This window comes from Mustela erminea, chromosome 6 (assembly GCF_009829155.1).
Source record: "Mustela erminea isolate mMusErm1 chromosome 6, mMusErm1.Pri, whole genome shotgun sequence".
NCBI lineage: Eukaryota > Metazoa > Chordata > Mammalia > Carnivora > Mustelidae > Mustela > Mustela erminea.
Window position 1 is genome coordinate 100620455 of NC_045619.1, and position 27433 is coordinate 100647887.

Here is a 27433-nt window from a genome sequence, read left to right on the forward strand (position 1 = left end):
CAGAAAATCATCCATTCTCTTACCAAAGGAAAAGATAAATTCTGTTTCTTCTTTCTCTATGCTGCCTGCTTCTTTAGCTATCTGTGAGTTACGGTAATAGGAACACCTGAAACTTACATATGCCAGAGATTCCTGAGAGCTTTATCTATGTTAACTCATTTTATGAGCCAAGAAACTAACACGTATTAAGTAGGAGTTCTGAAGTACCTGAGCCACCAGGATTCCGATGACGATGCCCAGCTGGTTGAGTGTACCGAAAGCCCCCCGAAGGGCAGTCGGAGAGACCTCACCAATGTACATGGGCACAAAACCTGTGCAGAGTCCACAGAAGAGGCCAATAACTAACCGGCCCAGGATCAGCATTTCAACCGACTTGGCAATTTTGCAGAACCCCATAAGGCAGCCGCCAGCAACGGCCAGGAGGTTGACAATCAGCATTGAATTGCGCCTGAAAGGTTAACCGAAGAAGACAAGAGAAGTCAGCAAAATAGGCCCAGCGGGATCTTCTCTTTCCTTATCTCTCTACCCTCCTCCAGTCTGTTATCAAACATTCTAGTTGAGATAAGATCAATGGTTCTTACACCTAGGTCCACCGAAAAACTCACCTAGAGAACTTGTTTGTTTCAGATTGTTTTAATCCCCAGTGGCAGCCAGGATTCTAGCAAGCACAAAGGCCAGTAGTTCTCAAAGTTGCCCACAAACTAACTGCATCAGCTAGGAATCTGCAAGAAATTAAAACTGTCCCACCCCACCTCAATTTACTACATCATTAGGTCTGACTTTGGAACTGAGCCCAGCAACCTTGTTCCCAGAAGTCATCCAGGTGTTGAGTCTCGCAAAGGTCTGAGAACCACTGCCCTGGGCAATTCTGATGCAGCTGGTCTACAAACACACTCTTGCAATTTCTGGACCAGTGTGCTCTTGTTATGCTTCTTACTCGATTTTGTTAGCTGCTAACAAAACAGCTACTTAGGTGCCACCAACACACTAATAGAGACAGACTTTCGACAAGTTTGTCCATGCACAGAAAGCAGACCGCTTCAGCTCTCTGGTTCTCGGCTGGTCTATGGTGAGGCCATTTACAGTAAGTACTGATAGCCAGTATAAAATAATAAATTACTGCATCTGTGTTAGGTGTGGGAGGCGAAACCACTGAAACAACTAGAGAAAGTCAGAAGTAAGAGCTTAACGCTGAAAATTATTACAGATGCTTGAAGAGACTTCAGGGCTTCTGCCCTTGTGTGGCCTGTTGGAATTACCCAGGAGTTCTCAAACACTGGTACTTTTAAAAGCTCCCTGGGAGATCCTAAATGTGCGGCCAAAGGAGAGAACCTACTGTTAAGAGAAAAGTTTTATCCCTCATCCTCACTTTTACCTTTCTCTGCATTCCTTTCCCAGTTTCCTTACTTCCTTTATTAGGTTCTTTTGCTAATAATGATAGGAAAATATCACTGAGTTATGGGAGAGCCACATTAAAATTTCAATGCCTTTAGTAATCACATGGTGGCCTCAAAAATACAAACACAACAAACCCCAAGTGTTATCAAATAAAATGGGCTGCTTTAAGTTTTTTTAGACATTGAATTCCATGTTTCCAGGAACGTCTAATTAGCAAATGAAATGGTTTCTTCAGCAATCATTATTGAAAGTGTTCCGCTAAGACATTTTACTAAGTCAGCAGAGAATGAGGAGATTCAATTTTCTTTTTGGGGGAAAAATATGTCAGTTATTTGGCCATTATCCACATCTGCCACAGGCCAAGGATTATAAAGCGTTTCCTCCCAATCCTGCTTTGTAAACACCTGCATGAAATCCCAAATTTTCTAAGAAAAGCAAACAACTTCTGATCTTTTAAATCAAGTAGGTTTCTGGGAAATTCACAGTGTACTTTATCAGAGAGTACTGAATTAGCTTCAGCTGGATTGCAAAGGCTAATCTCTTGATGGGCAGCAGAGCTGCAAGCAGTCCTACTCAGTGCCAGCAGGCCTATCCTCTATTTGCCTCCATGGGAATCTGGGATGCTCGCATTCAAATGCATCATCACCTCCCCATCCTAATTCTCAGTAACTGTTCTCAATGCAACCGGAAGAGCCCCCTTCCTTACCCAGTTTCTGGTCAGTACCTGCCAAAGCGGTTAACAAAGAGTCCAACGGAGAAGGAGCCAATCATACCACCGACGGAAAAGATGGCCACAGACAAGGACCAGAGGGAAGTGAGTAACACCTCAGTGGGAGGGTCTTCCAACTTCTCCTCCAAGGTGTAATTGAGGAAGTCCTTTATGATCTGCCAATTAAAATGATTGGACAGATAGGTTGTTACGGCTGAATGAGAAGGAGCAAATACTGGGCATTTCCCCCTCCCTAAAAACCAGCATTACAATCACTGGTAGAGAATCAAGTAAATGGGCGGGGATGGAAGAGATCCAGACATTTGTTCATGGTAGCTCTGAAAAGAACAATTTTGATTTGTCCTGAAAATCCCAGTAGGGAGCAGCACGATGTTCAGCGACTACCCCAGTCCTCCCCTAAGACCCTCCCACCCTCCTGTAACTAAGCCCTGAGGGATAATAAAGGAAGTTTATCAAGACAGGGTGAGAGGAGGAATGGATTCCAGTCAAGGGTATGGGGAGCAACTGCGCTTTTTCCTTTGACTAAGGATTCAGTTATACTTCCCCACCAGTATTATTTTGCCTCTTCAGCCTTCACCAAGCTAGATACCAAGTTTGTCTGAAATTCTTCATTCTCAAAACCCTACTACTTAAAGGAATAATTTCCCTATTGCAAAGTCTAACTCTGGTCGCTTGGCACTCACCATCTCAGGAGCATTGATGACTCCAGTGTTGTAGCCGAACTGGAAAGAGCCTATTGTAGCAATGGAGATGGCAAAGATCAGAGGCGCGGTGACCTGGGGTGGGGGGAAAAAGGGAAGAAACAGTCCTTAAAGCTCTCCGCTGATGATTGTCTCTTAGTAATTCAGGAGATCTATTAGGAGCACTTGGCCTAGGAGTGGTATGGAAAGAACAAAAACTTAACGAAATTTAGGTAATGAATGGGGGAACACAAAAGCACAGGTTATACTTGAGAACTTCTCCGGAGATATACACAACCACAAAAACTCGGGAAAAGTGGCAAGAAAAACTGGGAAGTTAAGAGGAACTGGGTTAACTGGTTTCAAACTATTAAAAAAGACCCGCTCCATATAAAAACAAGCTTAGAACTGCAGGAAGAGAGCGAGCCTTGGGATTCCTAGAAATGGGATTCTTTCGGAAACAACTACATCCAGTGCTGTCTGCTTCTGGACCCAAGATCCCACTGAAGCCCGGAGCGGTGGTGGTACCTTTTGCCACTGGGCTGTTCTTTTCGCTCTGGATAATGGAATCGACAAAATCTACCTGCGGTATCCTGATCCCATTTGAAATTCTTCCTGTTCACTTCCTTTAGTACTGCTACCCCCACCCAGTAGGGGGAGAGCACAAGCTCACTCCCAAACTAACCGACCTGAGTAGGGCTGGGGAGGAGTCCTCTCTCACCTTGCTGGGAGTAATTCAATCATGTGTTTATCTTAGATTTCCAACTCGATTTTTATGGCTGAGTACATCTTCTGCTGCATTCCCCCCACCAAATCCTTCCTTACTTAACCACCCCCTCTTTATGTTAGACAGAGTGGCCAGCCAGAAGTTTCAGTTCCTCAAGTTGACCTTGCACCCCAGACAGCCAGGCATTAAGTACCCAAGACGCCCTTGCACGCACACAGTTCTTTCTGCTTAATCCATTTCTCATCAATACTGACCTCTTCCTTTCTGCTTTGCTTCATCATTTACTATTCTTGAGGACCTTTTTCTTCTCCTCCCTTTTTTTCCACCCCTTTTCTTATCTCCCCTTATTTTCAAATAAGCCCACCTTGGCGACAGTGATTTTTCTCCCAGCACATATACTACATACGTAACACACAATAACACATTAATGTGCTGTGCACTCACAATCACAGCACCAATAAGGACAACTAGAATTCTCCCTCCTTAGTATCCATGGACTGAATAACAAAATAGATGGCTGGACACTTGACCCAAGCCCTCAAACGAATCCCAGGTCCTTTCAAGTTTAACGCTTCCAGAGCAATCTTCCTGCTGCCTCACTGAGACCCACACTTGTAATCAACACAGCCAAGCATCCTGGAACACTCAACCATCTCACCCCCACATCCTTACTATCATGTGATTATGCTAAAACCAAGCCAAAGCAACAAAACCCCTGAGAAACACACAACTTCTCCAGGTGACTCTCCCTGCGACAGGAAGGTCAGTGGGACTGGGATTAAGTCCTTTAGACGCCGTGACATCCAAAGAGAACAGACAGAACCACAGCATCACAGGCTGGAGAAAAAATGAAAAGGCCTGAAGATGGCTAGATGGCTACATGACTCGTAATAAAACAGAGCACAGCCATCTCCGTCAAAGCCGGTTTTTCTGAGTTTACCCCCGAAAACAAGCAAAGATAACTGGTAATTACATTAATCTTACCTTCTGGGTCCCCATGGCCTTAATTTAATTCTTTTCCAATCTTCAACAAAGATCTAAGAGCGGGACCCCAGAGATCCGTCTTCCAATCAATAAAACCTCCAGAATGCCCCCGGCAGCAAGCTCTCCTCTCAGCCCTCAGCCTCACGGCGATGCGCGATCCCACCCTTACTCTCACCGTTACAGCGGGCCAGGGACGGATTTATAATCTCCGCAAAGGGTGGAGCCTGCAAAGAAGACAAGCCCCCCTTCTCTCCACCCCCGCTACAGACCCCGTGACCTAGCGGAATTTTGTGACCTCAAACTCTGCCCCCGCCCTAGGCAAGGGCTCCCTCCCTCCCCACCCGGTTTTAAAACCACAGCCGACACCCGCCCCGTGCCAGGGTTTTTTGGTTTTTTTTTTTTTTTTTTTTTAAACTCGTCCTCCTTCCCTCTTCTAATAGCGATAATCTCTTAGTTTCAAAGACAAAATGCTACCAGAAAAGCCTGAAGGGAGGGCAAATTCACTTCAATTTTTGCTCTCACATCTGCTGGGAATAAAGTCAATCTAAAGAGATGAAACGAAATGCTACTTATACAAGATAAAGTTGACTGGGTGCTACTGTCTGAGAGTTCAGGTTGTTTGGAGTGTAAGCAGATAGATTCACCATGCTTTGAATTTATCAGCTCCTTTTTGATTATAGGCTCGGTCTGCCATCTTAAAGGGGAAGAAAGAGCAGCCTGGAGAAGAAAAGCTAGCAAGGGAAGAACTGGGCTAGTTTTTGGCTCTCTTTGTCTTCTGATTAGCACAATCTCTCAGGGAGGAAGAAAACCTGAGTATCCGGGAGCCAGACCACCTCTCCTGGGTTGAAGGAACAAGAGAATCAACTGCTTATGGGATACCATTCAAACTCCTTAAGATGGCATTTACCCTACCGCTTACTCTAAATCCTACCCATTCTGAGATGTTGTACCTCTAGCCTCAGGTTTCTAGCATCTAGAGATGGAACGATGACCACATTCAGCAAAACAGGTGTTTGTTGTGTGCACACTGCATGTCAGGTACTCTCCAAAAGCTTGAGGGTTCATCAGTATGTAGGACAAAAAGGGTCCTAGCTTTTTATTTATTTATTCATTCATTCATTCATTCATTCATTCATTCATTTTTTTAAAAGATTTTATTTATTTATTTGACAGACAGATCACAAGTAGGCAGAGCGGCAGGCAGAGAGAGAGGAGGAAGCAGGCTCCCCACTAAGCAGAGAGCCTGATGCGGGGCTCGATCCCAGGACCCTGAGATCATGACCTGAGCCGAAGGCAGAGGCTTTAACCCACTGAGCCACCCAGGCGCCCCAGGGTCCTAGCTTTTAAGGAATTTATAGTATTTCCCTTCTTATTCTGTAAGGAGTTAGTTGGACAGCTAGGTAGTCAGGGTCAGGGTCCCCAACAAGAAAATACAGAGTCAGGGCAGTTCAAATGAAGTGACATCTTATTCTGCAGCTTGGACAGGAGTACACTATTTTGCTTTGCAGCATTTACAGAGATGACTTTCTTCATTTTTTTAACTTACTCTTTTTTTTTTCCATTTTATTTTATTTCTTTCCAGTGTTCCAAAATTCATTGTTTATGCACCACACCCAGTGCTCCACACAATACGGGCCCTCCTGCCCTCCATAATACCCACCACCAGGCTCATTCACTCAGTTTGCGTCTCATAGTCCAGTTTCTCATGCTTCATCTCCCCCTCCGATTTTCCCCATCTCACTTCTCCTCTCCGTCTCCCAATGTGCAAAACATCCTAAAATAAGACAATTAATCACAAAGCACTGGTCTCTAAAACAGGGGGAGGCGAAGACATAAGCCCCCAGACGTATGCAAAAAGACCAATAGCATAGAGACATTAACCTAACAGGTAGACAGATACATAACCAAAGCCCTAATCCGCAGGACTCAGCACACCCTGATTGTTTAAGATAATTCCACAAAAGAGCTCACAAAACCCCCTAAATTTTGAAAGTCCAGGGACAACCCACCCCAGGCGTCCCCCTCCCCAGAGCTTTATATGCTCTTTCTCTTGCTTTGCTACCCGCGGGTCTTCATCTTTGAAACAGCATGACCAAGGACCTCAGGCACTAAGGCGACAGAAATCCTCTAACTCACTTCTACTTAACAAAATAAAAAAGGGACAAGCCCACCTGATTTTTACACAACTAGAGAGAATAATCAATAGCCTGTTGATTACGGACTGCGAATTTCTTGAAAGAAGTGTGAGATAAGTATTTGATTACTCAGTCATACAAGAAAATTGAGCAAGATGAGTAGAAAAAATTGGGAAAATGTGAACAGAGGAAGATGAAGGATAATGAAAGGAGAGAGGGAGGAGGCCCAGGGTGTGAGTAAACAAAGAAAACAATTTAGTTCTGATTAAAGATTTGGGTGAGAGATAGTATCAAGGCTTTGAAGGGGGGGCGTGGGGGGGAATGGGGAATGAAGGCTCTTGGGAGGGGTGGGGCGTGGGGATATCAATGGTCAATTTCCTAATGCCGGTTAATTTGTAGCCTAGCAACAACCTCACGATGTGGAAGAGGGTGACCAAGGACAGAGCACAGTAATTGGACCCAATTTTCCTAGTTGGTAAACTGGTGTTTAGGTTTTGGCTGAGGGCCTAGAATTCAAACTGATGCTACAGGACCGGAAAGAAACCAGATTATGTTTTCTCTCTCTCGCTAAAAAAAAAAAAAAAAAAAAAATTCTAAATTGTAAGCTGAGAGAACCAAGTATAAGTGAAACGTGACATCCAAGAAAACCTTCCCGGAGGTCACACCTCCCCTCCCCCGCCTCATTCCTGTCCTTCCAGGAAACACTGAGCCTAGAGGCCCCTTAAGTTACCACAGCAACTGAATTTAGCAGCCAAAGGACAAAGAATATCCTGTACGGCAGTGAGGTCCAGTAGAAATATAATCCAAGCTATTTATGTAATATAAAATTTGCTAGTAGTCACATTAAAAATTTTAAAAGAAACAAGAGGTTTATTTAAGTAACTATTTTATTTGACCCACTATAACCCAAATAATATCATTTTAGTATGACATCAGTATAACAATTATTACTAAGGAAGTTTACTACCCCCCAACTATGTCTTTGAAATTCAGTGTATATTTCACGTTTATAACACATCTACATTTTAGACTCTTAAGTTTTCTACAGTTAAATACAGCATCTATCAAAACAACAAAGCTGTGTTTAATGGGAAAATATTTTAAATCGCTCCAATATTAAATTAATAAAAATCAACAATTCAGTTTCTCAGTTGGACTAGTCCCATGTAAGTACTCAGTAGACCCAAGAGGCTCACAGCTGAACCTTGCAGCTTAGAGTAAGAGGATAATGATGCTCTGTTTTCCTCTGGTCTTTTCTACTTTTTTCTTATCTTGGCTTTTATTTATTATTTGTGTCACAGTGTCATTCTTGGCTCTAAGTCATTTATCTTTTTTTCCTCCCTCTTCCTAAGCTTTGTATAATTAGTCTTTAATGTTTCGCAAAAGCAAACGGCACGGGTAAAAGTACAAAGTCGGTCTGTGTTCCCTCCTTCATTTGCTCAAAGCAGGCTCCAAGGTAATTCCAGAGCACTGTGTTTGCCCCAGTAATTATTTGCCCAATGGTTAACAAAAGAATACATGGAATTGTGAAGGCACAGAATTTATGTGTCCCAAATTAATTTGTGTAAAACTGCTACAGAGAAAGACAATACTGAAGGTTAAGTTTTAGATGTGTGAATTCTGTACAATATTTTCTTCTTGGTGAAAAAGCAGTGAGGGTGAAAGGGAGACAGATCTGAAATATATTTTGTCTGGCTAACTCAGTCTGAGAAAATTACCATTAAGAAAGTAAAGCAAGTTAATAGGGACAGAGAGCATTCTTCTAGCAATATATGTACTTTTAAAAGTTTCAACTGGAATTCAACGGAATCTCAACCATCTAAAAGCGTGCTGAATGTATTAAGATAAATGCTTCTTGAGTAAGAGGGAATCTAAGAAACTGCTGACCAGAAACCAGCTTAGCCCCAGAGACGCCCCAGTTAAGCAATCCTTCCCCTGGGCAACAGATAACAGTTGCTCAATGCAACTGTGTGTTGATGTTTTGGGGAGATCGGCTGTTTGATTGGGGTCTTCGATGCACTTAGAATCCCAGCTCCAATCAGTCAGGAGTTACAGCTCTGGCGATTCATCTGGTAATTATGCTAGGTTCAGGCCAGCAAGGTAAATGTCCTAAAATGTATCTTGGGATCATTTGATTCCTGTGAGGTGTTCTTCCTTCTTTACTGAAAACAACGTAAGAACTGTGGTGAAACATTTAAAAATGGAATAGACTGGGAAGAAACGTTATGAAATTCCCACCTAATAGTTTAATGTAGGTCTGCTAAGAAGAAAAGTAATGAATGAAAATGCTTTGAAATCTCTTAGGTCCAAACACAGGTATCAGCAGACCATACATCTGAATCCTAGCTTCTTGCTGCTCTGCGGGAGGATATCTGCTACTGTGATAATCGAGGAGGAAAACAAACAAATAAAAAAAAAATCCTTAAGTCAAGGAATCCAGGACTTTAAACACGGAGAGTTAAAGACAGAGAAAGCCACCTCTTTCATAGAATAGCATACTGGCATTTCAAGGGTGGGGGGGAGTGGGGGAGTGGGGGGTGGGGGGTGGGGGGAGCTAATGCCTAAAGATTGCCAGAGTTAATTCTATTCTTTGCTTACAACTTACATTTGTAATTTCCCCCTAAAGAACAACTTTTTTTGCATGTTATTTACTAATCTTCCTCTAATAGGCTAGGTGTAGTCAAAATTCATTTTGAATGTGAAAACAACAGGGTAAAGAAAGAAAAAATTTGAGAAATGTTGATTTTCCTGTCTACACTGGGAAGCCATTTGTCACTCCAGTTGATCCTGAAGCACCTAATCCAAGCTCTCAGACCCTTACCACTTTCTAAGGGGATCTCTCCTCCTCCAATTTCCTTCAAAAATCAATCTATCCTGTACCAGTGCTAGATGAATTGCACTAAATCAAAATCATTATCATATCATTCTCCTATTCAAATGTCTTCAGTGTTACAGAATAAAGTCTGGATCAGTACTGTCCAACAGAAACAATGTGAACTATATAAAAAATTTAAAATTTTCCAGTAGTCACATTTAAAAAGAGTGAAAAGAAATAGTGTATTTCAATATTGTATTTTATCTAACCTAATATATACCAAATATTGTAATTTCAACCTATAGATAATAAAGAAATTATTAATGAGATATTTCTATCTCTCTCTTTTTTTTGGTACTAGATCTTAAAAATTCAGTCTTTTTTACACTTACAGCACACCTTAATTGGGACACTAAATTTTCAACAATTAAGGTGAAATGATTAAATGATTGTCTGATCAAAACAATGAAGTTGTGTTTAACAAAAACACTTTATGGTACTTCTAATTTTTTTACACTCTTCAATTTTTTTTTTGTTTCTGTCATTTTCTTTCTTTCTCTTTCCTCACTTTTTCTTTCTTTTCTTCCTTCCTTTCCTTTCTTTCTTTCCTTTCCTCTGTCCCTCCTTCTTTCCCTCCCCTTCCTTCTCCCCTCTCTCTCCTTCCTTCTCTCTTCTTTCTTTCTTTCTTTCTTCTTTTTTATGTTATCTCTATGCCCAACATGGGACTCACACTTAACACCCCAAGATCAAGAGTTGTGTGCTCTAACGACTGAGCCAGCCAGGTGCCCCAATACTGCTTCAGTTTTTAAATATAAACTCAATGAATTAAAATGGGATGCAGTTAATAAGTAAACTCCTCAGTCACACTAGTCACATTTTAGGTATATCTCTCCTTTACCCAAGCCAAACTGAACCAACTGTCAGTGTTCAAACACAGTGCTCCAACAGCCCTATATACCTCTTCATCTGTATCCTTTATTACAGCCTTTATAATAAACTCATAAATGTGAGGAAATGTTTCTTTGAGTTCTTTCAGTCCTGTTGAGTTCTGTCTTGCTCTAGCAAATTAATGAAATCCAAGAGGGGGTTGTTGGAACCTCTGATCTCCAGTAGTTGATAACCTGGACTTGCCACTAGCATCTGAAGTGGAGGGAGAGGGAGGCAGTCTTGGGGGCTGGGCCCTTACCCTGTGACACCTGATGCTATCTCATGGTAGATAGAATTGGGTTGAAATGGGAGGGTATTCTGTTATCATGGCTGAGAACTGAGGAATTGCTTGGTGGTGTGAAAAAACACACACCGGACTGCCATAACAAAACACCACAGACCGGATGGCTTAAACAACAGAAACTTATTTTCTTAACAGTTCTGGAGTCTGGGGTCCAAGATCAGGGTGTTGGCAGGTTTGGTCTCTCCTCAGGGTTTTCTCCTTGACTTGTATATGGTCTTTTTCTCTGTGTGCCTGCATCCCTGGTGACTTGAACATCTACATTTCCTGTTCTTATAGGGACATCAGTAGGATTGGATTAGGGCCCATCTAAAGGCCTCATTTTAACTTAATCACTTCTTTAAAGGCCGTGTCTCCTAATACAATCACATTCTGAGGTACTGGGGATTATGCCTACCATATGAATTTTGGGGGAACACAAGTCAGCCCATCATACCATATCATTAAAGACTCACTCTTGGGGTGCCTGGGTGGCTCAGTGGGTTAAGCCTCTGCCTTCGGCTCAGGTCATGATCTCAGGGTGCTGGAATCAAGCCAGGCATCTCACTCTCTGATCAACAGGAAGCCTGCTTCCCCCTCTCTGGCCTGCCTCTCTGCCTACTTGTGATCTGTCAAATAAATAAATAAAAGCTTATAAAAAAAGAAAAAAGACTCACTCTTTTGTACTTTTTCATCTTTTTTTTTTTTTTTAATTTTATTTATTTATTTGACAGACAGAGATCACAAGTAGGCAGAGAGGCAGGCAGAGAGAGAGAGAGAGGGAAGCAGGCTTCCTGCGGAGCAGGGAGCCCGATGCGGGGCTCGATCCCAGGACCCTGAGATCATGACCCGAGCCGAAGGCAGCAGCCCAAACCACTGAGCCACCCAGGCGCCCCTGTACTTTTTCATCTTGAATATCCTTCCCAACTGACTAACTCCTAGTCATACGTACAATAACCAGTTATCTTCTCCCCTTTGTGAAACATTCCCAGACAAACCTAAGATGATATGGTTTCCTTTGGGCAACAACCTATCCCAAATATACCTATATTATAGGACTTACTATATCCCATAGCAATTATTTGTTAACATATTTGCTTACTTTTCTAAATTGTGAGTACTCTGAGGACAGACATTTTATTATGTCCACAGTGCCCAACAAATAGGTGAACAAAAAAATGTTTGATAAATTAGCTGAATAAAACATGTCCAAAGTCTATCCTTAGGGCTGTTGAATATCTAAACAATCTAGAACCTGATTAGTAATTTTTTAAAGTTTTTTTTTTTTGTTTGCTTTTTTAAGATTTTGTTTATTTATTTGTCAGAGAGAGAACACAAGCAGGGGAAGCAGCACGCAGAGGGAGAAGCAGGCTCCCCACTGAGCAAGGAGCCCCATATGGGACTTGATCACAGGACCCTGGGATCCCCACCCGAGCCCAAGGCAGACACTTAACCGAATGAGCCACCCAGGTGTCGCTTCTTCTTCTTCTTTTTTTTTTTTAAGTAATCTCTACACCCAACATGGGGCTCAAACTGACAACCTTGAGATCAAGAATTGTGTGTTCCATTGACTGAGCCAACCAGGCACCTTCCTAATTAGTAAATTGTACAATATGATTATAGAAATGATTTGTTAATAAAGGTAGTGATTCACAGATGTCTGAAAAAATTTAGAGAATAAACCGTTAGAAAATAAACTTCTTTTAGGGATATACATGGATGTGGCTTGATAACTTGATGAAGGTGATACAATTTGCTTTATTTCCCAAGAACCAGTCCTTAATGTATTCAAAGATTACAAGTATACTAGCATTTCTGAAGTTTTATTTTTCATCAGTAAAACATACAGCCAATTTAAAGAAATGTACAATCAGCCTTGTGTCTGTTTCATTGGCACCACTCATCTCTGAAGCTCTGCTAATCATCAGCGAAGCCTTCAGTTTGACATTAAAACAGAACAAAACAGAACACCTCTAGTACTAGTCTAGGCTATCATCAGTTAATTTGTAAGCACATACTGTATAGGACTTGTTATTCTTACCCTTTAAGGTTATATGCTATACTCCTAATCTATTCTTTTTTTAAAGATTTTATTTATTTCAGAGAGGCATCTGAGATAGTGACAGCAAAAGTGGGGAGGAGAGGGAGAAGCAGGCTCCCCAATGAGCAGAGAGCCCTATACTCCTAATCTAAATAGGCATCTTGAAATGGTCACTATCTTATCTGTTAGAATATTGAAGTTTATGTTTAGGTCTGTTGTCAGTTTCCAAGTGGACACTTTTGAAATGTGCTTAGCATAGACAAATCTATTACCATGCTATGTTATTGTATTACTTAAAAAATGCTTTGCTATTACTAGTTTACAAATTTATTCCCCCAGGGACACCTGGGTGGCTCAGTTGGTTAAGCGGCTGCCTTCGGCTCAGGTCATGATCCCATCGTCCTGGGATCGAGTCCCACATCGGGCTCCTTGCTTGCTGGGGAGCCTGCTTCTCCCTCTGCCTCTGCCTGCCACTCTGTCTGCCTGTGCTTGCTCTGGCTTCTCTCTCTATGACAAATAAATAAATAAAATCTTAAAAAAAAACAAAAAACAAAAAAACAAATTTATTTCCCCCAAATACACTGTGAGCTTCCTAAAAACAGTGACTATGCCTTATTTGTCTCAATATTCTGAACATCTGATACACTGTAAGTTAATGAACAAATGTTCGTTGAAGAAGTGAAAAAATGAATGGTGACCAATATCAGGATTCAAATAGAACTAAACATAGTACTTTTTTTTTTTTTTTTTAAGATTTCATTTTTAAGTAATCTCTATAACCAACGTGGGGCTCAAACTCAAAACCTCAAAGATCAAGAGTCACAACCTCTTACTGACTGAATCTGCCAGACACCCTTGAACATAGTTTTTTTGTTTTGTTTTTAAGATTTTATTTATTTATTTGATAGAGAGAGATACAGCGGAGAGAGGAACACAAGCAGGGGAGTGGGGAGAGGGAGAAGCAGGCTCCCTGCTGAGCAGGCAGCCTGATGTGGGCTCGATCCCAGGACTCTGGGATCATGACCCCCAGCCAAAGGCAGACCCTAACGACTGAGCCAACCCAGATGCCCCTTGAATATAGTTTTTTGTTTTTGTTTTTTTCAAAGATTTTATTTATTTATTTGACAGGCAGAGATCACAAGTAGGCAGAGATGCAGGCAGAGAGAGAGAAAGAGAGAGGAGGAAGCAGGCTCCCCGCCAAGCAGAGAGTTCAATGTGGGACTCAATCCCAGGACCCTGAGATCACAACCTGAGCTGAAGGCAGAGGCTTAACCCACTGAGCCACCCAGGCACCCTCCCTTGAACATAGTTTTAATTGTATTTATATCCTGTCTGTCTCTAAAAAGATTTTTTTTTTTTTTAATGGGGGGTACAGGGAAGAGGGAGAGAGAATCTTAAGCAGGTTCTCTGTCTAGCATGGAGCCCAACACAGGGATTGATCTCAGAATCCTGAGATTATGACCTGAGCCAAAATCAAGAGTCTGACCCTTACTGAGCCACCCAGGCACCCCTCTAAAAAGAACGTGTTAACAAAGAAAAGAATAGTGGCATGTATTTCATTTCATTTCTTTGCTTTTTTTAAGTAGGCTCCATGCCAAGCATGGAGCCCAATATGGAGCTTGAACTCACAATCCTGAGTCAAGACCTGAGCTGGTATCAAGAGTAGAGGCTTGGGGTGCCTGGGTGGCTCAGTGGGTTAAGCCTCTGCCTTCAGCTCAGGTCATGATCCTGGGGTCCTGGGATCAAGCCCCGCGTTGGGCTCTCTGCTCAGCAGAGAGCCTGCTTCCTCCCTCTCTCTCTGCCTGCCTCTCTGCCTACTTGTGATCTCTGTCTGTCAAATAAATAAATAAAATCTTTAAAAAAAAAAAAAAAGTTAAAAAAAAAATAGAGTAGAGGCTTAATTAACTGAGCTACTCAGGTGCCCCACTGGTCTGTATTTTTTTTTTCTCCCCTTCTTTAAACATTTTTAAAAAAAAATTATTGGGACACCTGGGTGGCTCAGTTGGTTAAACATCTTCCTTTGGCTCAGGTCAATGATCCCACAGTCCTGGGATTACATCCTGTCGCAGACTGCTTGCTCAGTGGAAACTGCTTCTCCCTGTGCCTGCTGCTTCCCCTGATTGTGCACGCTCTCTCTCTCTGGCAAATAAATAAAAACCATCTTTAAAAACATTTATTTATTAATACATCCTAGGGGAAGAGAGAGTACACAAGTCGGGGGGAGAGATGGTGGGGGGAAGGGGAGGGATAAGCATACTCCTTGCTGAGCACAGAGCCCAGCTGGAGGGTTCCACCTCACCACCCTGAGATCACTACCCAAGCAGAAGCCAAGACTCGGATGCTCAACCAACCTACCCACCCAGGCACCCCAGTGGTCTCTATTTCTTAAACAAAAATACTCATTTGATGGTTAATATTTAACATTATCTACCATTAGGATGACTAATTCCCTCTTAACTCACTCTGTAAGTACATTACCCTAATACCAAAACCAGACAGACATTACAACTATAGACCAATATCTCTCATGAACATAGATGCAAAAGACCTTAAGAACATATTAGTAAATATAATACAACAATAAATAAAAACAATTATTATACATCATCACCAATTGGGATTTATTACAGGTATGCAAGTCCTGTTTAATATTTGGAAATCAATTAATGTAATCCATCATATTAGCAAGTTAAAAAAAACCCTCACACAGTTGTGTCAATAAATGTAAAATTTGACAAAATCCAACACTTTTTCATGATTAAAAACTCTCAGTAAACCAGGTATATAAAGGAACTTCCTTGATAAAAAAGCAAACCTATAACTAACAACATACTGAAATAGTGAAAAAGCCAAAATTTTCAAACTAAGATCAGGTACCAGGTAGAAATGTTCTCTCTCACTACTTCTTTTTGACATTAGATAAAAGTGCTAGCTAATGTGGGCGCCTGGGTGGCTCAGTGGGTTAAGCCTCTGCCTTCAGCTCAGGTCATGGTCTCAGGGTCCTGGGATCGAGCCCCACATTGGGCTCTCTGCTTAGCGGGGAGCCTGTTTCCCCTCCCTCTCTCTGCCTGCCTCTCTGTCTACTTGTGATCTCTCTCTCTGTGAAATAAATAAATGAAATCTTAAAAAAAAAAAAAGTACTAGCTAATGTAATAAGACAGGAAAAGGAAATAAAAGGTATACAGATTAGGAAGAAGTAAAACTGTTTGAACATGACAGGATTGTCTATAAAAATAAAATCCAGAATTAAATTAAATTAAATTACAGAATTCCTGTAAGTAATAAATTATTATGGCAAGGTTGCAAGATCAAGGTTAATATGTAAAAGTAAATCATAGTTCTATATACCAGGAAAAAAGGTAGAACTTGACATTAAAAACACAATACCACTTATCTTAACATCCGTAAAGTGAAATATTTAGATATAAATCTAACAAAATATGTACAAGAGCTGGGGCGCCTGGGTGGCTCAGTGGGTTAAGCCTCTGCCTTCGGCTCAGGTCAAGATTCCAAGGTCCTGGGATCAAGCCCCACATCCGGCTCTCCACTCAGCGGGAAGCCTGCTTCTCTTTCCCTCTCTCTCTGCCTGCCTCTTTGCCTACTTGTGATCTCTGTCTGTCAAATCTTAAAAATAAATAAATAAATAAATAAGAATTCTGATGAACTAATTTAGATAGAAGTAAATAAATGGAGAATTAGTCTATACTTATGGATAGGAAGACTCAATATTGTCAAGATGTTAGTCTTCCCAACTTGAAATATAGATTCAATGCAGTCCGAATCAATGTCCCAGTAAGTTACTTTGTGGATATAAAAAAACGGATTCTAAAGTTTATATGAAGTGACATAAGACCCAGAATAGCCAACACAATATTGGAGGACAACAACACATTTGTAGAACTGGTATTACCTACCTGACTTTGAGACTTACCATAAAGTCTCAGTAATCAAAACATTGTGGTATTATGAAAACAATAGACAAATAGATCAATGGAACAGAAGCAAGACCTACATGAATACAGTTGACTGCTTTTTTACAAAGAAACAAAGGCAACACAGTGGAGCAGAGATAATCTCCTTCTCAACAAATGGTGCTGGGACAACATGATGTCTGCATGCAGACAAAAAAAGAAAAAAAAAAGAAAGAAAGAAAAAGAATCCAGTAACAGATCTTATACCTTTCACAAAAATGAACTCAAAATGGATCATAGATCTAAATGTGAAACCAAAGATAATAAACTCCCAGAAGATAACATTGAAGAAAAACTTAGATGACGTTGGGTATGGCAATGCCTTCTTTAGATAGAACTCCAAAGGCACCACCCATGAAAACAATATTTGGTAAGTTGGACTTTATTAAAATTAAAATTTCTGCTCTGGAAAAGACATTTTCAAGAGAATAAGACGACAAACCACAGGCTGGAATAAAATATTTGCAAAAGACACATCTGATAAAGGGCTATTATCCAAAATATAGAAAGAGCAGTTAAAATTCAACAATAAAAGAAAAGAGGAACCTGACTAAAAAAATAGGCCAAGGACCTCAGGGGAGAAACATTGCCCCAAACAAGATATACAAATGGCAAATAAGCATATGAAAAGATCCTCCACATTAAAGGTCATAAGAAAAAATGAAAATTAAAACAACCCAAACTGTTCTAAAACAAATAAATCTAAAAAAAGAAAAAGACCAATTTCCTATTCAATCTTATCTTAAAAAAGCAGAGGCTGTGTTCATTTCATTTCTGTGTCTTTTCCTCCAACATCATTTCCATCACTATCTCAATACTTTGGTACAGTAGACATTTGATAAGTATTTGGGGGGGGTAAATAGTTTCATTTTGGAGCCAGACAGTTTTCTATGGGAGAGAATATATTGACTGGACATAAACGCTTCACTCTTATTGGTAAACCAGAATGCCAATTAAAATATTATAACCTCTTTTCAGTTTCAGTAGCACAACTTGCCTTTAAGCCCTGTCTAATCAGTCAACTAGGCTTGTCCCTTGTTACCTCTTTAATGAAATCAAGTGATTAATTTCTCTTTTAGATGAAAAAAAAGGGAACCATTTATTTATTCATTTTAGAGAGATCCTGGTGGGGCAGTGGGTTGAGTGGGATGGGATAAAGAGGCTTAAGCAGGCGGCATCCCCGGCATGGAGCCTGACTCAGGACTTGATCTCACCACCCTGAAATCATGACCTGAACTGAAACCAAGAGGCAGAAGCTCAAAGAAGAAGCCACCAAGGCACCCATCAAATTATTAATTTCTATTGATCAATTAATCAGTTGATAAGAATGTCCTATGAAAAGAACAGTAAACACCATACCTCTAAACTTCTTTGAATATAAACTTTTATTTGGTACTCATTTCCTTAAAAACTTCACTTCACGCTTTTTTTTTTTTTTTAAGATTTTATTTATTTGCCAGAGAGAGAGAGAGAGTACACACAAGCAGGCAGAGAGGCAGGCAGAGGTCGCGAGAGAAGCAGGCTCCCTGCGGAACAAGGAGCCCGATGCGGGACTCGATTCCAAGACCCCAGGACCATGACCGGAGCCAAAGGCAGCAGCTTAACCAAATGAGCCACCCAGGCGTCCCTCACTTCACGCTTTTAAGTTCACTTGGCAATACCAAGTAATTATTATTATTATTATTATTTTTAAAGATTTTATTTATTTATTTGCCAGAGAGAGATCACAAGTAGGCAGAGAGGCAGGCAGAGAGAGAGAGGAGGAAGCAGGCTCCCCGCTGAGCAGAGAGCCCGATGCAGGACTCGATCCCAGGACCCTGAGATCACGACCTGAGCCGAAGGCAGCGTCTTAACCCACTGAGCCACCCAGGTGCCCTATTATTTTTTTGAATCAAGTATTTTTTTAATACTCAGCAGAGATTAAGTTGATTTTACCATGCCAAGACATCATGTATATTATACTAATTATTAATAATCAATAATAAGATTGATAGAGTATGCTCAAAACAGTATCTAGAGGGGTGCCTGGGTGGCTCAGTGGGTTAAAAGCCTCTGCCTTTGGCTCAGGTCTCCATCCCAGAGTCCTGGGATCCAGCCCCGCTTCGGCTCTTGGCTCAGCAGGAAGAGAGCCTGCTTCCTCCTCTCTCTCTGTCTGCCTCTCTGCCCACCTGTGACCTCTGTCTGTCAAATAAATATAAAATCTTAAAAAAAACCAAAAAACAAAAAAACAGTATCTAGATAGATAAGTAGGTCACTATAGTTGACAAAAGGAAGATCTGAAGAAAAAAGAACCAGGTTACTAAGAGAAGGAAGTGAGTATCTATGACACAATTCAAACGAGAAAATACCACTACCTTATACAATAGCTGCCCACAAGTAGCCCCATACTCTCCCCTCCCCCATATGCCAACCTAATTCTGAAAGATAAGCAACACAGAAAAAAAAATCTGGGTTTATATTTATTGACACTGCCTAGTGTTTTCCTAACTGGTCTTTCAGGATTAGAGAACAAGTGACACTCTCTTATTACAGAGCATCTCAGTGCTTCCCTGAAATGATTATCTACTCTGAATGCTAGAGCTCCTTCTCTGACACCTCCCCTCACTGATTACAGCTGCCTTGGGTGGGGCATAAACATCTTTCTCACTCATTATACACCCTTCTCAACACCCAGCAGAGACGTGGCTTCATTACATTGCCTACTTCCTCCTATTAACACTAGGAAGAAGGGGTAGGAGAGAGAGAATAATTACAGTCTAGTGTAATTGCCTAAGCAGAGGATTGGAAATCAAAACAACAGAATCTGAGTCCCGGCTCTGGAACAGGAACTAGAATTGAGACATTTGGATAGGTCACTTAACTTTTCTATGTCTCAACTTCAGTATTGGAGGCCACTCAGTTCATGGAATTACTGGGAGAAATGAGATAATGTGAAAAAAGGAAGAAAGAAAGGAGGGAAAGAAGGAAGGAAGGAAAGAAAGAAAGAAAGAAGAAACAGAGAGAGAGAAAGAAGAAAGAGAGAGAGAAAGGAAGGAAGGAAGGAAGGAAAAAAGGAAGGAAGGAAGAAAAAAAAAAAAAGAAAAAGCCCAATAAACTCTAAATTTAGGCCTGGCAACATCACTGATCATTAAGATATTCACATCAAAGCTACAGTGAGAAATCTCTTCATACCCATTATAATGGCCACTATCAAAAGCAACAAGAGAAAATAACAAATGTTGGTGAGGATATGAAGACAATGATACTCTTATATACTGTTGGTGGTACTGTTAAGGAGTGCAATTGTCATGGAGAACAGTATGGTAGTTCTTCAAAAAAGTAAAAATAGAACTACCCTATGATCCAGAAATCTCCCTTCTAGTTTTGATTTGAATGTCTTAATGATCAATGATGTTGGGGATCATATGCTCAGATGTTGCCCATGTGTATCATATTTGGAGAAATTTCTGTTCAAATCCTTTGCCCATTTTTTTTTTTAAGATTTTGTTTATTTATTTATTTGACAGACAGAGATCGTAAGTAGGCAGAGAGGCAGGCAGAGAGAGAGAGGAGGAAGCAGGCTCCCCGCTGAGCAGAGAGCCCCATGCCAGGCTCGATCCCAGGACCCTGGGATCACGACCTGAGCCGAAGGCAGAGGCTTTAACCCACTGAGCCACCCAGGCGCCCCATCCTTTTCCCATTTTTAATCAGGTTGAGTTATTTTGTTGTTGAGCTCTTTATATATTCTGGATATTAAACCCTTATCAGATACATGATTTCTTCCATTTCATAAGCTGTCTTTTCACATTGTTGATTATATCCTTTGATGAACAAAAGTTTGTAAGTTTAATGTAGTCTCATTTGTCTGTTTTTGCTTTTGTTGCCTGTGTTTTGGTGTCAAATCTATGTTTCATTAGATTTAAGTCTCAAGATAACCCTCAGTGGCTCACCGCTCTGCCCTCGAGCCCCACTGAGGTGTGACAGTGTTGTCCCTTCAGTTGTGGGGGCCAGTCTGGCCCACTGAAACTGAGGAGGAGAAGGCCTGACCTTGAGGGCCCTTGTGCTCTGGGCCTGTGATGGAAGTAGCAGCCCTGCTGATCTCTGAATCAACTTCAGTAACAATCTTACCTTTTATTGAAAGATAGGTAATGTTGATAGATCTATTGTCCCAACCTGGAGAATCCTAGCGGACTTTTTTTTTTTTTTTTTAAAGATTTTTTTTTTATTTATTCATTTGACACAGAGAGATCACCAGTAGGCAGAGAGGCAGGCAGAGAGAGAGAGAGAGGAGGAAGCAGGCTCCTCGCGGAGCAGAGAACCCGATGTGGGACTCGATCCCAGCACCCTGAGATCATGACCTGAGCCGAAGGCAGCGGCCCAACCCACTGAGCCACCCAGGCGCCCAATCCTAACGGACTTAAGTCTTCCTTCATTTTGTTTTCCTGCATCAGGCTCCCTGCTCAGCAGGGAGTCTGCTTCTCCCTCCGGCCCTCTCCCTTCTTGTGCTCTCTCTTTCAAATAAATAAATAAAATATTTTTAAAAATGGTTAAGATAGTAAATCTTATGTTATGTGCTATAAACCACAATAAGAAAGTAAGAAAAAACTAATGGGATTTACTTTGCTACATTTTAGACTTGTTTGGTACTCATCATCCCTTTCTTCTTTCCAATTTCTCCCTTTTGGAAAGAGAGTATCTGTCTTATGCCTGTCCCACTATTGTATTTTGGAAGCACATAACTTTTTTGATTTCACAGGTTCATATCTGGAGAGAAATTCTGCCTTAGGACGAATGCATTTAAGTTTTCAAAAAGGTATTTGCTGTTGAATAGAAAAGATGCTGGCAGAGAACAAGAGTGGAAACCCATTAGGATGCTACTGGGCCAGTGAGAAATGATAAGGACTTGAAGTTGGTAGGACTTGAAAGAGGGCGGTGGTAGTAGTAGCAGTAGTAGTAGTAGCAGTAGTAGTAGTAGTAGTGGAAGCAGTAACTTGTTGGATTTGAAAGATATTTTCAAGATAGAGCTAACAAGAGGGTACCTCGGTGGCTCAGTTGGTTAAGCATATGGCTTTGGCTCAGGTTATGATCTCAGGGTCCTGGAATCGAGCCTGGTGTCAGAGCCCACTGCTGGGCTCGGCGGGGAGTCTGCTCGTCTCTGACCCAACTCCACTCATGCACTCTCTATTCCTCTCTCTCTCTCACTCCTTCAAACAAATAAATAAATAAAAATATTAAAAAAAATAAAATAAAAAAGCTAGAACCAACAGGGTTACCTGATAGTCTACATGCTGGGTATGAGAGAAGAAAAAAAAAGTTAAAAAATGATCTTCTGGGTTTGGGCCAGATCAATTGGAGAACTGGGGTTGCCATTTATTCATTTAGGAAGGCAGAGAGGGTAGCATGTTTGAGGAGTCAAATCAAGACATGTTTGTTTTATTTTATTTATTTTATTTATTTTTATATTTTATTTTTAAAGATTTTATTTCTTTATTTGACAGACAGAGATTACAAGTCGGCAGAGAGGCAGGCAGAGAGAGAGAGGAGGAAGCAGGCTCCCTGCCGAGCAGAGAGCCCGATGTGGGACTCGATCCCAGGACCCTAAGATCACGCCTGGAGCCACCCAGGCGCCCAAGACATGTTTGTTTTAGACATGTTAAGTCTGAGATGTTGTGTGTTTGGTTTTTTTAAAGATTTTATTTATTTGTCAAAGAGAGAGAGAGTGCACATGAAGGGGGAGCCACAGGCAGAGGGAGAAGCAGGGTCCCCGCTGAGCAAGGAGCCCGATGCAGGGCTTGATCCCAGAACCCCAGGATCACAAGCTGAGCCAAAGGCAGATGCCTAACTGACTGAACCACCCAGGCAAGATATGGTTTTTGTCTTTAAGTTCCCATGGAAGGGGATAGAGAGAAACATACAAACCAGTGTTATAGGGTTTTATTATTAATGTTATTATTAATAGACTTTATTTTAGGGAGAACAATTTTAAATTTACAGATAAACAGAGAAGAAAGAAAATACAGTGATGTGTGGTGGCTCAGCCAGTTAAGTGTCTGCCTTCAGTTCGGGTCACGATCCCGTGGTCCTGGGATTGAGCCCTGCATTGGGCTCCCAGCTCAGTGGGGAGCCTGCTTCTCCCTCTGCCCCTCCCCCTCCCACCTCCCTGCTGCCCATGCTCTCTGTCTCTGTCTCTCAAATAAATAAATAAATACTTTGAGAGAAAAAAAAAGTACATAGAGTTCCCATATACCACTGCAGCTTTCCTATTATTAACATTTTGCATGAGTGTAGTATATTTGTACAACTGATAAAACCTATACTGACATATCAGAGTCATTCAAAGTCCACACTTTACATTAGGGTTCACTCGTGGGCTTGTAAATTTTATGGGTTTGGGCAAACGTATAATGACATATATTTATCATTACAGGATTGTAATGAATAATTTCACTGTCCTTTTTAAAAACCTCTGTGCTCTGCCTATTCATCTATCCACCCCTTGACACCCCAACCCCTGGCAACCAGCGTTTTTATCGTTTCCTTAGTTTTGACTTTTGCAGAATGCCGTGTACATAGGCATACTTCGGTGATATTGCAGGTTTGGTTCCAGACCACTGCAATAAAGCAAATATCATAATAAATCAACTCAAATGAATCTTTTTGGTTTCCTAGTACACATAAAGTTATGTGTACACTATACTATAATCTATTAAATGTTCAATAGGGGCGTCTGTGTGGCTCAGTCCATTAAGCGTTAGACTCTTGATTTTGGCTCAGGTCATGATTTCAGAGTCCTGGGATCAAGTCCCCTGTCCAGCTCCATGCTCAGCATGGAGTCTACTTGAGATTCATTCCCTCTCCCTCTTTCTCCCTCACTGCACTTCCTCCCACTTGCACTCTCTTTCTAAAATAAATAAATCTTGGGGCGCCTGGGTGGCTCAGTGGGTTAAGCCTCTGCCTTCGGCTCAGGTCATGATCCCAGGGTCCTGGGATCGAGTCCCACACATCAGGCTCTCTGCTCGGCAGGGAGCCTGCTTCTTCCTCTCTCTCTTTCAGCCTGCCTCTCTGCCTACTTGTGATCTCTGTCTGTCAAATAAATAAATAAAATCTTAAAAAAAAAGTTTTAAAATAAATAAATCTTTAAATGTACAATAACACTGTATCAAAAAAATGTACATCCCTTAATTTTAAAAATATTGCTTAAAAATGCTAACCAGGGGCATCTGGGTGGCTCAGTGGGTTAAAGCCTCTGCCTTCAGCTCAGGCCATGATCCCAGGGTCCTGGGATTGAGCCCCACATCAAGCTCTGTGCTCAGCAGGGAGTCTGCTTGAGCTTCTCTTTTGCTCTACCTCTAGCCCTTCCCCCACACACACTTTCTCTCTAATAAATAAATATTTTAAAATAATAATAATAGTAAGACTTAAAGTAGATTTATTCTTTGATCCATGGCCTACACAATGGATGTTGTCTTAGGCATGAAAACAATGTGAATCTCAATGGGCATCTCCATCAGAACTCTTGGGTGACCAAGTGCAGTGTCAGTGAGCAGTCATATTTGAAAGGAATCTTTTCTTCTAAGCAGTAGGTCTCAACAGTGGGCTTAACATACTCAGCAAACCATGTTATAAACAGATGCACTGTCATCCAGGCTTTGCTATTCTAAATTAGAGAGCACAGGCAGAGTAGACTTAGCATAACTCTTGAGGGCCCTAGGATTTTCAAATGGTGAATGAACACTGGCTTCAGCTTATTCACCCCCTGCATTAGCCCCTAGAAAAGAGTCAGCCTGTCCTCTGAAACTTTGAAGCCAGGCACTGACTTCTCCTTTCCAGCTATGAAAGTCCTAGATGACATCTTCTTCAATAGAAGGCTGTCTGCATATATTGAATATCTGTCATTGAGTATGGCCACCTTCATTAATGATCTGAGCTAGATCTGGAAACTTCTTGTAGCTTCTCCATCACCACTTGCTGGTTCACATTGCACTTTGTTGTTATGGAGATGGCTTCTTTCCTTGAACCCTGTGAACCAACATCCATTAACTTTAAACATTTCTTCTGCAGCCTTCTTGCCTCTCAGTCTCCATAGAATTAAGAAGAGTTGTGGTCTTGTTCTGGATTAGGCTTTGGCTCAAGGGAATGTTGTACCTGGTTTATCTTTTATCCAGATCAATGAAACTTTTTCCCTATCAGTAATAAGGCTGTTTCACTTTCTTTCTCTCATCTTTTCCTTTTTTAAAGATTTTATTGATTTATTTGGGAGAGAAATTGAGCGAGTGCACAAGCAGGGGGGTGGGAGAGGGAGAAGCAGAGTCCCTGCTGAGCAGGAAACCCAGAGATGTGGGGCTCCATCCCAGGACCCTGGGATCACTGACCTGAGCTGAAGACAGACACTGAACCATCTGAGCCCCCCAGGTGTCCCGTTTCACATTCATATCATTTCCGTTTTCACTGGAATAATACTTGCATTTCCTTCCAGAACTTTTCCTTTGTGCTCATAATTAAGCTGTCTGATGCAAGAAACCTGGCTTTCAGACTAGCTTGGTTTTCAACATGCCTTCCTCACTAAACATACTCATTTCTAGCTTTCAGTTTAACGTGAGGGACATACCACTCTTCCTTTCACTTGAACAGTTAGAGGCCATTAACTGGCCTAATTTCAAAGTTGTTGGTCTCCTGGAAAAGGGATGTCTGAAGAGAGGGCAAGCAGAGTGAATGGCTGGCTGGTAGAGCCATCAGAACACACACAACATTTATCAAGTTTGCCATCTGGTAAAAACCACATCTGGTGTGGTTTGTGGCACCTGAAAACAATTACATTAGTAATATCAATGGAGTGGGCAGCTGGGTGCCTCAGCTGGCTAACTATCCAACTCTTCATTTCGGCTCAGGTCATAATCTCAGGGTCATGAGATCAAGCCCCACATCAGGCTCTGTGCCGGGTGTGGAGGCGTGGAGCCTGCTTAAGCTTCTCCCTCTCACTCTGCCTGGTCCCACCCCCACTTGTGTTCTCTCTCTCTAAAATAACGAGAGTAATAAAAAGAAAAAGAAGAGAAGAGAATAGTAACAGCAAAGATCACTGATCACCAATCCCTGTAACAATGAGTAAGTTTGAAAAACTGTGAGAATTACTGAAATGTGACACAGAGACACCACATGAGCGAATGGCTGCCAGTAGATTTGACTGACCCAGGAATGCTACAATTTGGAAAAAAAAAAAAAAAAAAAAGAAAGAAAGAAAAAAATGCAGTGTTCATGAAGAGCAATAAAATAAAGTATACCTGCAGTTGGAATTGTATAGTTTGCAGCCTTTTCAGACTGACTTCTTTCACTTAGTAATATGCACTTAAAGTGGGATGCCTGGGTGGCTCAGTTGGTTGGACGACTGCCTTCGGCTCAGGTCATGATCCCGGAGTCCCAGGATCGAATCCCACATCGGGCTCCCAGCTCCATGGGGAGTCTGCTTCTCCCTCTGACCTTCTCCTCGCTCATGCTCTCTCTCACTGTCTCTCTCTCTCAAATAAATAAATAAAATCTTTAAAAAAAAAAAAATATGCACTTAAAGTTCCTCTGTGTCTTTTCGTGGCTTGATAGCTCATTTCTTTTTCTTTTCTTTTTAATAGCTCTTTTTTTTTAAAAGCACTGTATAATATTCCATGGGATGTACCATCTCCTTATCTATTTACCTACTGAAGGACATCTTGGTTGCTTCCAAGTTTGGGCAATTTCCAATAAAGCCATGATGAGCATTCACACACAGGTGTGTCTGTGGATGTCAATTTTCAATTCATTTAGGTAAATAACAAGGAGTGTCACTGCTGGATCATAAACAATCTTCTTAAATGTCAACTTCTAATCCATTGTTGATAGAGAGAGACCATAGACTCTTGCTTGCAAAAGGCACAGAGCTTTTTTTAAGTTCCTCAAGTTTACTCTGGCAGTGCTCTAAGACCATAAATGTCCTTCATTCTCTTTGTGGCTATTAGTCTGACACTATCACCAGGATACCCCTGCCTGGCTCACTTACAGGAAGACAGCTACTTAATACCGATAACCAAACTGACTCATATCCACCCTTTCAAAAACTGTAAGCAAGTGCCAATCTGTGGATGACGGAAGGCTCACTGCCACTACTGTTCAATACATTGTGTCACAATTAAGAGGTTTTCGTTCTTTTAGTAGGGCACTTCCCCAACTTTGGTGACCCTCCTGCCCAAAACAAGCCAAGTCCTCAGAAAAAAAAAAATCCATCAAGTTCTCTAAGAAAAGGCTGTTGAAGCTGTGGGGTGGTGTTTATTAATCTGGAGTTTGAAGACAGACCAGACAGCAGCACACAAATGCCCTGAAAATGAATGCAAATGTTGTATTTCAGTGTACTATTCTGAGGGGCCAGGGGGACCCCAAGCTCTTATCACCGTCTCAGAAAGGAGCACAAGAGCCAGAAAACAGCCAAAGGAGCTGCCAAACCTTGGGTGTGGTAGGAAAAGGTGCGGGGGGAGAATCTGACCTCTCTTGGGTCCCCGGTGGAATTACAGTAGGGAAACTGCAGGCATTGTCTGCTTTCAAGCTCGTTCTCCGCCCACTCTTAGAGAGGGTCTGAGCTCCAGGTGGCATCACAAAGAACCAGCCCTTTTCAAACCAGAGCCTAATACCCTCCCAGCGGGAGGAAGGTTAAGAAGAAGCAGTCACAGAGCTGCTTATTATTTGGGGACTTTAGTGAGAAGTACAGCTAACCCTCATCACAGAATAAGTTGGAGGAGACTAAAAAA

The 27433-nt window shown here is 41.5% G+C and overlaps 1 protein-coding gene across 5 annotated transcripts in view; it reads right to left on the reverse strand.

The window, feature by feature from the left end:
• SLC2A3 (solute carrier family 2 member 3) overlaps positions 1 to 27433 on the reverse strand; it is an 88962-nt gene that overhangs the window by 8844 nt on the left and 52685 nt on the right. For 2 of the 5 annotated variants that reach the window (XM_032348875.1, XM_032348874.1), the window contains exons 3-5: positions 2812 to 2904; positions 2123 to 2283; positions 208 to 448 (exon numbers count right to left, since the gene is read on the reverse strand). In XM_032348875.1, coding sequence (XP_032204766.1) covers positions 208 to 448; positions 2123 to 2283; positions 2812 to 2904 — 495 coding nt within the window. The other 3 variants (XM_032348876.1, XM_032348878.1, XM_032348877.1) reach the window with 3 other exon arrangements.